This window comes from Theropithecus gelada, chromosome 16, assembly GCF_003255815.1.
Source record: "Theropithecus gelada isolate Dixy chromosome 16, Tgel_1.0, whole genome shotgun sequence".
Taxonomy (NCBI): Eukaryota; Metazoa; Chordata; class Mammalia; order Primates; family Cercopithecidae; genus Theropithecus; species Theropithecus gelada.
In genome coordinates this window covers 999,448-1,012,241 of record NC_037684.1, presented here as the reverse complement: position 1 = coordinate 1,012,241, position 12,794 = coordinate 999,448, and the positions used below count along the sequence as shown (strand labels likewise).

Below are 12,794 nucleotides of genomic sequence, written 5' to 3'. Positions count from 1 at the left end.
AATCACTACACAGAGGTGGTCACAACATTCTCTCTACTTTTGTACAAGTTTAAACCTTTCTATGATAAAGTTAAAAAGAAAAAAAAATACGGCTGGGCGCAGTGGTGGCTCACGCTTGTAATCCCAGCACTTTGGGAGGCCGAGGCAGGCGGATCACAAGGTCAGGAGATCGAGACCATCCTGGCTAACACAGTGAAACCCTGTCTCTACTAAAAAATACAAAAACGAAAAATTAGCCGGGCGTAGTGGCAAGTACCTGTAGTCCCAGTTACTCGGGAGGCTGTGGCAGGAGAATGGCATGAACCTGGGAGACGGAGCTTGCCGTGAGCCGAGACTGAGCCAATGCACTCCAACCTGGGGGGACAGAGCGAGACTCCATCTCAAAAAAAAAAAAAAAGAAAAAAAAAACCCCATAAATTCAGACCTAGGCATTCCACCTGATGGAGCACAGGGAACTTGACCTCAAAACATAGCTCTCTGATATAATAAGCATTTTAAACTAAAGGCCCTAAGAGATTAACAGACACTGAAAGAGACTTTTCCTCCATCTATAAAAAGAACAGATGGACCCACCAGGGACAAGGATTGTTTTTCATTCCCCTCACTGTTATCTCATTATCTATTGCAGGAAAAAAGACCAAAAATGCAACCACACCCTAAGAGACCCATTCACAAGATAATGTCTATCTCTTAGGATCATTCAAAGAAATAGCAGGGTCCCACTGGGATATTAGGTAATCGCTCTGTGATTTTGTGATACACCAGGGAGAATCAATTCATACGCCATTTCTCTTAGTCATCTACATGTTGTGAGTGATTTTTCCAGTAAACCTTCAGGGGGCAAAAAGCAAGTTTTTCCCTTAGCCCCTACACACCAAGGAATCACTATGGCCTGGCCCAGGGTTTGGGGCTACGCCCAGAGCCGAGACAAAGGCAACTAGAGTCTTCAAGATTATCCTATGCTAAAAGACTTTCCAGCTGGAGGAGAGAGGAGTTTGCAAATCCAAGTTGGGTGTTAAAGGCAAGGAATTAAGCCTGCCGGGGTTCAAGTCACAGCTCAGTCTCTCCTTAGCTATGTGACTCTGGGAAAGTCATTTAACCTCTGTGCGCCTCAGTTTCTTCATCTGTAAAATGGGGACAGCGAGAAGACCTTCCTCACAAGGGTGTTGTGAGAAGTAAATGCTACATAAAGCTTAACAAGGGGGCCAGGCACAAAGCAAGCTTGTCGTAAAAGTAAATGTCAGCTATTATGACACATCCATTTTGTAACAGGTATAGATATTCGTTTTGGAAACCACATACATCCATTTGACTCAGCGACCGGGGAAAATGAAACGGGGTGGAACCAGCGCTCTCTTTCTGAAACCTCAGGCAGCAGTGTGGGAGCCTTGACTCCGGCGCACCTAGAGTGGCCCCAGCCGGCCCAGGCCTCCATTGGCCAAGAGGCCAGAAAGAGCTCCTCCTTTCAAAAAGCCACCACCAGAAACAGGAAGCTGCTTCCTTTCCTTTCCATTCAGAGCCAGCATTTCCTTTTTTATTTTAAAAAGCATTCCTCATCTGCAGCCCAGCCCTCTCCCCCAATCCCCTGCAGCCCAGGCTCAAATGCACCCACAGCCATCTGCATTTCTCTTGGATTGTTTTCTGCCCATCAAGGGGATCATGAGGTTCCTGGTAGACCCTGAGCAGACCATGCCCTTAACACCAGGGCCAGGAGGAGGCAGGAAGTGCGAACTCCAGGCAGGCAGGCGAGCGGGCACACCTCTCTGGGCAAGTTTCCTCTTCTTGTTAGACGGATTCAGTGATACATGTATTTAAGTGCTAATGTGATGCCCAGTAGACACCCTATTTCCCTTTGTAAAGCACCTCCTTCAACAAAAGGCAACGTCTCATGGCTGGCTAAGTCTTCAGGGATACCAGCCTCTCTTCAACCCACCCAATTTTATTTGGAACCTCAAACAGCACCTCAGTTTCATAAAAACCTAAAATATAAACACAACACTTGGTTGTAAGTGAGCCAACAGTTTCTTGTCTCTTTCTCTGCTCAAGGCTTAAGGCCGTGTCTCCCTAACTACGTTCAGTGGAAGAAAAGATCCCCTGGACAAATAAGTGTGAGAACTGCTGCTGCAGACTTCTCAGAACCTTTAAAACACAAATCCTTATCCACAGGGATCTTCAGGAGGGAGATGGCTGATGCAGCACAACTTTCTTTCACAGAAACATCTTGCAGGGTACAGTGTGAGATACAGAAAAGCTGCATTGAGACTTCAGAAGGGCCGGGTCTTGGTGGGGGAGGGCCCGGTCTTGGTGGGGGAGGGGTGGGAGTTCTCCAGATAGCACCTAATGTGTAAGAACATACAGGTTGCTTTTTTTTTTTCTTATTGGCAAAACTGCATGTGCACCATGAATGAAGCTGGTCTCCCTTATCCATATCAAAACTAAACCCAAATTAATTGGCTAAATTGGGACTCAACACCTCCAGGAGCCACGTGGAAGAAGGCCCCACCGTCCTTTAAAGTAGCTTACCTCATCATATTTGCGGAAAGCAAAACGCTTATGACCAGTATACTGCTAATACAAGTCTATAGATAATGCTGTATGAAAAATTATTTTTCCCCATCATAGCTGGCATAGTCCACATTTTGCATTACACTTTCCCCCTTTTTTTTTTAATTTTAAACTCAGGTCTTTTTCTCTTCTTTTTTGAAATTTTAATCTAATTATACAAGACGGAGTCTCAGTATGTTGCCCAGGCTGGTCTCGAACTCCTGAGCTCAAGCGATATGTCCACCTCTGCCTCCCAAAGTGCTGGGATTACAGCCCTGAGATACTGTGCCCGGCCTTAAACACAAATCTTAATTCATTCTTACAATTATTCTGAGGTTAGAAAAATGGAAGGGGAAGAAAAATGGCAAGCAGGTAGGCTGACTTCAGCTTCACTATTTGGAAAGAGAGTTTGCTCGGTTAAAACACACTACTGCCCACCAAGGCCAAGACAACGGAAAAATACAGACTTATACAAATAGATGTTATATGTGACAGCAGTTTGAATGGAGACTTTTTAATGCAAATGACAAACAGCTGTGCCTGGGAATAAATGACAACGAATTTTTCTATCTCAGCAGCTGTCCTGAGAGCTCGTCTCTACATCTCTACCTGCATTCTGGAATCAGGGAGAAAGCCAAAATGGATGCCAAGACACTAGATCAGCCGTGTCCAACCCCCTGACAACAAGGACTTTTCCGCCTATCTGTGGTGGTGGGTATCATGAAAATCATGCACAGACCTTTTTTTTTTTTTTTTTTTTTTTTTTTTTTAAAGCTTATCAGCTATCATTAGCATTAGTGTATTTTATGTGTGGCCCAAGAGCATTCTTCTTCCAATGTGGCCCTGGGAAGCCAAAAGACTAGACACATGTGCACTAGATTAAAAGGATACTCCTTCTGGAAGGAATTGTAAAGAACTTCTGACATTGTCTTGACATGAAAACCCATGGATAGTGGGACAGAATGCAAAATCTGCAAGAATTTTTCTTGGTTTTTTTTGGTTTGTTTGTTTTGGTTTTTTTTTGAGTCAGGGTCTTGCTCTGTGGCCCAGGCTGGAATACACTGGTGAGATCGCAGCTCAGTTCAGGCTGAAGTGCTCCTCCCACCTCAGCCACCGTAGTAGCTGAGACTACAGGTGCGCAAAACCACCCCTGGCTAATATTTTATTTTTTGTAGAGACAAGGTCTCACTATCTTGTCCAGGTTGGTCTCAAACTCCTTGACTCAAGGGATCCAGGATAGGATTACAGGTGTGAGCCACCCACCACACCTGGCCATGTGCATGAACTTTGAAGACAAACACAAGGCCCCACAAAAGTTAAGGTTTTCCTACCTAATTTCCAAGGGATCTTTTGATGCAAGGATGAGAAGCCCTTAAAAGTACACAGACAACTCCAAGGATTCAAGATCGTTCATTCGGGCTGAGCCAGTCCACTGGGCAGACTGACCTTCAAAGAAGGCCCACCCGGCCAGGCGCGGTGGCTCACGCCTGTAATCCCAGCACTCTGGGAGGCCGAGGTGGGCAGATCATGAGGTCAGGAGATCGAGACCATCCTGGCTAACACAGTGAAATCCCATCTCTACTAAAAAATACAAAAAATTAGCCGGGCGTAGTGGCAGGTGCGTGTAGTCCCAGCTACTTGGGAGGCTGAGGCAGGAGAATGGCGTGAACCCAGGAGGCGGAGCTTGCAGTGAGCCCAGATCGTGCCACTGCACTCCAGCACTCCAGCCTGGGCGACAGAGCGAGACTCTGTCTCAAAAAAAAAAAAAAAGGCCCACCCATGACATACCCCAGATGGCTCTCCAAGAATCTCTCCAGTCCTCAGGGTCCCTAAGGCATTGGGACAGAGCTAGGAAAGCAAACCCATTTGCTTTCTCCTGCAGGAAACCCCTTGAGAGCAAGACCTCACAATCAGAGAAGGATGGAGTGGCTCACCCTCAGTCAACAGGCCAGGCTCAAGGTGGTATAATGTCTTAACCAAGGGTGTGGGCCTCCAGGTCTGACTCCCAACTCAGTGCTCCTTTAATAACCACCCCTTGTTAATTCTCCTTAACAGGGGCTCCTGGCAAGTCAGTTCTCCCTCAGGCCTTCAGTTTCCTCGCCTGGAAACTGAAGATGAGAGGGCTGAACCAGATGGAAATTCCAAGACCCTCTGCAGCCCTAGGAAGCCACAAGTCTACTAAATCATCCCCAAAGCCAGGCACCCCAAATAGCACTATGATCAGTATTTGTAGTTAGGGATGCGACCAAGGATGCAGTTAAAGTGACTTTCATGAGCCTCAAGTGATCAAGACCTCACCATACGGTTATGTACTACCAAAGCTCATCAGTCCCTGGACACGGAGACCTGAAATCCAGCCCCTCCCTCCGCTATCTTGGAGCAAGGAAAGGGCCTTCTTCTAATTGGTCAGCCCTGGGGGCCCCCCTTTGCTACAGGTAACCATAAAAACTAGAAGCCACAATGCCGGACACATAGCCCAGAACCTCAGACACAAGCAACCACAAAACTAGAAACCATAGTTTCTGATACTTATCCCAGAACCTCAGCCACAGGACCATGTCCAGCCTCTTTTTTTTTTTTTTTTTTTAAAAAAAAAAAACACAGGGTCTTGCTCTGTCATCCAGGCTGGAGTGCAATGGTGCAATCTCAGGTCACTGCAACCTCCACCTCCCAGGCTCAAGCGATCCTCCACCTCAGCCTCCTGAGTAGCTAGAACTACAGAAGCGCACCACCCTGTGTGGCCAATTTTCTATTTATTGTAGAGCCGGGATTTTACATGTTGCCCAAGCTGGTCTTGAACTCCTAGACTCAAGTTATCCACCAGCCTCAGCCTCCCAAGGTGCTGGGATTACGGGCATGAGCCACCGCACCCAGCCCCAGCCTCCTTTTTAAACTCTGGGACGTCAGTGTGATTATAGATGCAGTGGCAAAGGGATAAATGCATGAAGGCTGCCATTCCTGCTTAGGAGAGGGGGATTTATGAATGCTACAAAGATATTAAAGACTAGGACAGATATTAAACGTATTCATATACTTTGACCCAGCAAATCTCACTTCTAGGAAGATACTTGTTGCAGCATGGTTTATAAAAGCATGACTTGGAAACAGCCTGAATGGTCCACACAGGGAAACCGGTTAGATGAATTTGTGGTGTGACCACACAATGCAGCCACTAATAGTGTTGATGCATATGTATATGTGCTGATATAGACAGAAGACATTTACAAGGCAATGCACATGGTATGTGCCACAAATATACACATGTACATTTGTATGCAAATGCAGGAAAAATATACAACAAAATGTGCACGGGAATTAACTCTGAGAGGTGGCATTATGAGTGATTTTCACTGTTGTACATCTAGTACTTTCTTTTTTTATAGTGAACATATATCATTATATATTTTTTAAATATTTTAATTAAAAGTAGAAAGTTAAAGAATATACTGTTTATCAGAGGAACTGTTCAGAAAGAATAAGACAGGTAGCCATTTAAAAAATTATGAGTAAGCCGATCTCTAGGCAGCTTCTCCTTTCTCAGAATGAGACAAGGGCAGAGCTAGCTGCATCATGGTGCTGTGTGAGTCCTGTCTTTGAGGATGTGCTGGCCCGGACATTAGGGAAGCAGACCCATGCCCGAACCCTGAGGCTGCACAGCCTGAGTGACCACAGGAAGCCCAAACATCTAGACCTGAGCCATGGAATGCCCTCAGCCCAGCCCTTTTTATTACTGGCCATTTCCTTGATCTCAGCAACCATGGCCCTGCACAGAATCTCCCCACCATAGCAACAGCTGTGGAGTTCTGAACATAAGTTCTCCATAAGACCAGTCAACCCGGGTTCAACCACCTGCTGAGACAGTCTCTCTATCCCTTTGAGATGCAATTCCCTCATCTGCAACATCAGGATAAAGCCTCATAGCATCATTGTGAATGTTAAGGTGCAACATATGCTGAGAGCCTAGTGGAGTGCTCGACATAGAACAGGTGATCAAGCATGTTCCTCATCTGTATCTGCCCTCTCTACTCAAAGGTCATTCTCCTAACCCCAAAGGCACCTATGCAGCTTTCCCTTTGAATTAAATGTAAAAAAGATATCTCAACCCCAGCCTATTCTGAAGGATGGCCTTTTTAAAAGGCACAGCTTAGAGAGACTCGGCCACAGGCTTTGCTGCTTCTCCCCAGCATTGCAGACACTGCCACCATGGGCCAGCTTCTCTGCATGGTCCATCTCCAGACACATCCAGCGGGCAGGAGTAGAATACCTGTGGTGCAGAATGCCACTTTCCTGGATTTTGAGGCAGCCCAGACCACTCCAAGAAGAGGAAACAACCCTGACGTGGAAGAAGGCATTCCCATAGCTGCAGGCAGCAAACCACACCTCCTGGCACCCACGTCAACCCAAGCTGCAGATCTGATAAGACCTCTCTCCAGCACCACCCAGCCCTCCCCAGGCTCACAGCCACTGCGGGTCCCCCTCTAGGCTGCCTCTGAGAAACATTTGGGAGGTAGGGAAAAAGTTACCCAGGTGAAAGTGGACACAAAAGGGGCCAGAGCCCCAGCTCTGTATCTCTTCAGAGATGGCTGGAGCCACTTGGCCAGAGGGTTACAACTGTGGCCACAGAGCAGAAGCAGAGAAACGCCACACTTCGAGACAGTGGCTGGCTGGGAAAGGAAAACCAGGTTTCAGTCTCCTTTCTGCCAGGGACCTGCCACTTGGTAGAAGTCCCCAAGACTCTGGGAATATTTCCCAGAAAACCAGGAGGTGGCTCACACTTGTAATCACAGCACTTTGGGAGGCCAAGGCGGTTGGATCACTTGAGGCCAGGAGTTCAAGACCAGCCTGGCCAACACGGCGAAACCCTATCTCTACTGAAAACACAAAAATAAGCTGGACATAGTGAGGAATGCCTGTAATCCCAGCTACTCAGAAGCTAAGGCAGGATTGCTTGAACCTGAGAGGTGGAGATTACAGCGATCCGAGATCATGCCACTGCACTCCAGCTTGGGCAACAGAGTGGGACTCTGACTAAAAACAAAAACAAAAACAAAAAAAAACAGGAGGTTGGATGGACCAAGGGTTCAGTGGGGTTCCCAATGCAGGGTCCTGCAAGCTGTGATACTAGAGTCATTACTGTGCCCTGCCTGGCTCCTTCATTAGACTAGAAGTGTCCTTAAACCCCAAAGACTGGGAGAGTAGCCCACCTACTTCAGAGCCCTTGCTAGGTGGCAGCCAGCCAGGTAAGCACATCGACAGTAACTAAAGGTCTGTCCAGGGAACGTGCCTCTACACACCCTAAGGACCCAATCTGCAGGCATGCCACCCCTCCCCTCTCCCAGCAGTTCCATCGTCAGATGCTCCTAGGAGGCACAGGGAGAGCTCAGGTCCCCCACATAGCAGGGCTCTGACCTCTGCCACAGCAGAGCTGTGTGAGGGCCAGGTCTCTCTGACCTTCCAGGTGGCAGGAGGGCCTCCCTTCTGACCCCTTGCGGCTCCAGGGCAGCTGCTTAGGAAAGCGGCTCAAGGGCAGAGACTGAACCTACCACAGTTCCCAATATTGCCTCCCAGTACAGCCTGACTCTACACCTACCACAGTTCCCAATACTGCCTCCCCTCTGCACCTACCACAGTTCCCAACATCACCTCCCCCAGCAAAGCCTGATGGTCAAAGTCCTTCAGCCCCTTTCTCCACATCAGCTTGCTTAGGAGGGATTTTTCTCCACAAGAACACAAGGTGGGGAGACTCAGCACGGCACAGCCTGTCTCTGGAAAGTACTAGTAGGCTGGCAGGAAAGGGCAAGTCACAATGTCCCTGGAACATACATCTCCATGAGGTAACATGTGTCTGCTTCTACACACCCTTGTCTCCCCAGCACTGGCCAGATTCAAAGGAATGAAGGTAATTATTACTGGCATAGGTTGCAGGCCCAGCTATGAGGCAGGCCAGGTGTCCCTCCGTGAGCATATCTGGGGCATAAGAACATTCCCGTTTGGCTCGGTGGAGTTTTCAGACCCCTAGGAGGGTCTAGCAGAGACAGAACACCAGGTCCTGCCATGATGAAGTAGCCTCACAACTGTTTACAGATTAAGACTCTGGTTTCAGATTGTGCCTCCCTCCCTTTCTATTTAGAGAGGGAAAATGTGTATGATGAAGACTGCTGATCTCCAGGAACGTGTGTGAGATTGAGAAGAGTCAGGTACACTGCTGGGCACATAGGCAGCAAACGTTAAGTCAGCTCTTTCTACCCTTTGCCATACAAACTGGACCACGACACAGAGAAAAGCTATCCCCAGGCAACCAGACACGCTGACCCCCCACACCCCACCATCACAACACGATTTCAGGCAGCAGCAGCCCATCTCCAGTCAGGGACCCCCACGGACATCTCACATGCTGCTTCTCCCACTGAGTGCTTATATAATGAAGGCCAGAGATTCTAGATAAGTCCGACACAGTTACACAGGCCAAGCCCTCCCGGTCAGATCCTTCTTCAAAAGCCAGGAATCCAGTGTTGCAAGCACAGTCTCTGAGGTTATGAGCTGGTGTGTGGGGAGCCCACAGAACAGGAAAGAGTGCTGGAGTGGACACTGCCACTGGCCCACCTGGCCCCAACACAAGCTGCTGGGGGTGGACAGCCCCACCCAGCTTGCTGAGATTGTTTCCTGGCTTGTGTCACTCGCCTGTATGAAATGAGAGGCAGCCGCAGAAGTACCTTTCCCTAAAATCCAGATTTACTGATCCATAAAGTAGGGGTTAAGTCTCCCTAGCGAGGGTCTAGTAGGGGTTGTTTCCCTAGTGGTGGCCTGTGCCATAAACGCTACTGGACCCTCGCTAGGGAAAGCTGCCAGGCAGACTCTTTTGGTAGTAACAGCATGGACTGACAGACAAAACGCTGCAGGTGTGAGCAGTCTCGTTCGTATTTTACATACAGGAGAGCTTGAGATTCAGAAGTCATGGGACCTGCCTAAGGTCACACAGACAGAACCCAGGCCCAATATGAAAGCCATGGGGCTTCCTGTTCACCACGCTGCTCCTATGGCAAAGATTCTTATAATAAACTTAACCCCTATGTTATGGGTTCAGTAAATCTGTATTTTAGAACCATTCTTAGAGGGTTATTCTTAAACAGGGGTAGTATAAAAACAATCACAAACATTTGATTTCACCCAACCAAGTCTCATTCTCTAACCCAGAGAATTTCGAGCCTCCAGAGCCCTCAGAGATCCACTCCAGCCTCCTTGTTTTGCAGGTGAGGAGGCTGAGGCCTCTGGGATGAAGTGACTCATCCTAACTAGCTGGTGGCAGCCCCATGGAACTCGCTCCAGGGGTCTAAATTCCCATCCCCCAAAACAACCCAAGCCCTGCCTTTTCAGGAAGTGGGTGAACCCGAATCCACATCACGGTGGGAAGAGGAGGGAGCTGCAAATCCCCTGTGGGCCTTCGGATGAGTTCTCTGCCACCAGGGATGATTGTCTAAACAAACACTCAGGAGGGAAGCCACTGAATAAACCAGCTCCAAGACTTAAATAGCTGGATGCTCTAGGGTGTCATGAACGCCACACCGCCATCAAAATCAGAGACTCTGGAAGTTAGGGTAGGACAAAAAGCCATTCCAGAGAATGCACAGCAAGTGGTTCTCCTATACATACTCTGGGAGCCAGGAGCACTTCAGAGCAACGTGGGGACAATCCCACAGAGGCCAACACAGAGAGCATTCTCCAAACCCAGTAACACCGCAGTCCAACCACGCACACTCTGCCGGACAGCGACCCCCTCCTCCCAGAACCGAGCCTCACAGGCCCCCTATTGTGTCAGCTTAAAAACTGAACTTTGCTGGGCAAACACACTCAGCTGTGTTCAAAAAATCAGTTTCTCTCAATACTTGGAAAACTGCAGCATGCATGCAGAAAGGCCGGTTGTAGGGGGTTTTGTTTGTTTTTTAAGCAAAGCCTTGGTCAGTACAGCTTTAGCAACTGTAATAAAAAATAATAATACCCAGCACTGACTGTATTCTTCCAATGTCCTGTGGTTTTATAGCTTTTAAGAAAATAAAACTGAGGGAGAGGCACCCCTGAGCACTTGGGATCAAACAAGGATTCAGGCTTGTGGCATGCCTGGAGGAAGGATTGGTCTTGTAATAATTACCACAATCACAGAGGGCCTTATGACAGCTGGCAGAGGCAATTAGCAATAAGGGGCGGGGGGAGGGTTTAGGGGGAGGAGAAATTGAGGATCTAATAAAACAAAACATCCCCAGACCTGCAGGAGGCCAGATGTGGCAGGGCAAGATGGTGAGAGGTTCCTTGTTCAAGACGGGGCAGCTATTAACTGGTCTGACGTTTCACCGCCCCGTCCCTGGCCAAAATCACATTTGGAATCCACTAGTTGCCCTCATTGTGTATGGACAGGGTGCCCCAACAACCCTTGGGCTGGTTTTTCCAAATCCTTCTAATACTTCCCAGCTATAATTTGAGAGAGGAAGGCCCGCATATCTTATTTCTTCTTTACACTCCAGGCTGTCTCCATCAGAACCCCTTAAACAGTGTCATCTTCCCACCAAAGGCTTGCTTCCCCAGCATAATCCTTCCTAAGCCAAAATCCAATCTTTGGGGGGAAGCAGGGGGAGTCGGCGGGTAATTATTAATACATTTTAAGCAGCGAGCCTCTGTGGCAACGTGAAAGGAAAGCACCAAACGCCTGAATAGCAAAAATGCAGTTTCAGCAACACTTTTTGAAAAGCGGCAGACAAGACCTGGGAGGAGAGGAAAGGAAGGGACAGGACGGCGTCTAGGGCTTGAGGGGAACAGGGGACGACAGGCCTGCGATCACGCTTCAAGGGAACCTCCTCCGTCACCCTGGCCCACGGGTGCTCGGCTCAGTCACACAGGGAAAAGTCCAGCTTGTGACTCAGTGGGACAACGAGTCCTGCGGCCCCACAAACTGCAAATGGGGTGGGGGCGGAGAAGGGAGGAAAGGGGATGTCCGCGCGCAGCCCACTCCGCCCACGGGCCCCTCGAGCCTCTATCCCAGTTCCCACCACGCACCCGCCCCACAAATCCTGCCCAAGGTGAGGGCTGGTCCTGGGTCCTCCGGCTGCCGCATCAGCGAGTGCCGGAGCGAGGGGAAGCCTCCACGGGGGCGACGCGGGCTTAAGGATGCAACTCGGCCAGGAGTGAACTGGGGCCCGGAGGGAGGTGTCCGGGCCGCTTCTCGAGCCCAGCCCGGGTCCCCGACCCCCTTACCTCCAGGGTCCGGATCTCCTGCTGGGTGAGGTCGTTGGACACAGCGCACTTGGTGCGCAGCCCGCGCAGGCTGCCGATAGAGATGTCGATGAGCTTCTGGAGCTGCCCGCACTGCTGCAGCGCCCGGCTGGCCGCGGCCCCTGCGCCTCCCTCCGCGGCCGCCGCATCCCCCCCGCCACCGCCCTCCTTCTTCTCTCCCATCGCCGCCGCGCGCAGCGCCGCTCTATCCATGCCTGGGCATCGGGGCCGCGGCGGCCGAGGCGGGGAGCCCGGGGCGCGGGCGCCTCGGCAAGGAACCCCTGAGCCGGGAGAGATGGACCAGGAGCGCCCCTCGGCGCTGCCCGAGCCGGGACGCCAGTAGAGCCGGCCGCCGAGTCTACCGCTCCTGAGCTCCCAGCCGCTGCAGTAAAGCGAAAGCCGCGGCGATCCGACGGCTGCGGCTCCCGGAGCCTTTAAGCGGCGGCGGGGGCCGGGTCAGGACGGCCGGGCATGCTGGGACTTGTAGTCCACGCCGCACACCTGCCGCCGGCCCCCGCCCTCGGGGCCCGGGACAGCGCCCGCGCAGCCTTCCCAGCCCTTCTCTCCCCTCCCCTCCTGGCGGCCGCGGCGGTTCAGGCGGTGAGGGCGGGCCCCGACTGGGAGCCCCGGGTGGGGCTGCTCCGCGCCGGCTCCTCCCCTGGGCGCCAAGAGTCGAGGGAGCAGCCTCTCCCGATCCGCCTCCACCCTCCACCCGGCCTAGGAGCTTCCCGCGACCCCCGGATGGGGCGGCGCCCTCTGGACGCCCGGCGGGTGTACGTCCCGCAGTTCCTCAGCCGCAGCCCAGCCCTGGAAGATGGGGACCAGGGAGGTTCCAGGGTTTGTATGTGGGTTTAGGGGCTGCCATCTAGTGGGAAGGGGCTTACAGCACTTCTCCTGTAACTGGCTCACAAAGCGCTCTGCTCTGGACTGCCTGCGCCAAAAGGATTGCTCAGGATTGGAGAAAGACGAAGGGCTTTCTTCTGAACCAC

General features: G+C 50.7%; 1 protein-coding gene across 1 annotated transcript in view; it reads right to left on the bottom strand.

The window, feature by feature from the left end:
- Nucleotides 1-12,201, bottom strand: part of KSR1 (kinase suppressor of ras 1) — a 164,410-nt gene extending 152,209 nt beyond the window's left edge. The window contains exon 1 of the mRNA XM_025363170.1: nt 11,788-12,201. Coding sequence (XP_025218955.1) covers nt 11,788-12,018 — 231 coding nt within the window. The 5' untranslated portion in view covers nt 12,019-12,201. The remainder of the gene's footprint in view (nt 1-11,787) is intronic.
- Between the last annotated feature and the right edge of the window lie 593 nt (nt 12,202-12,794).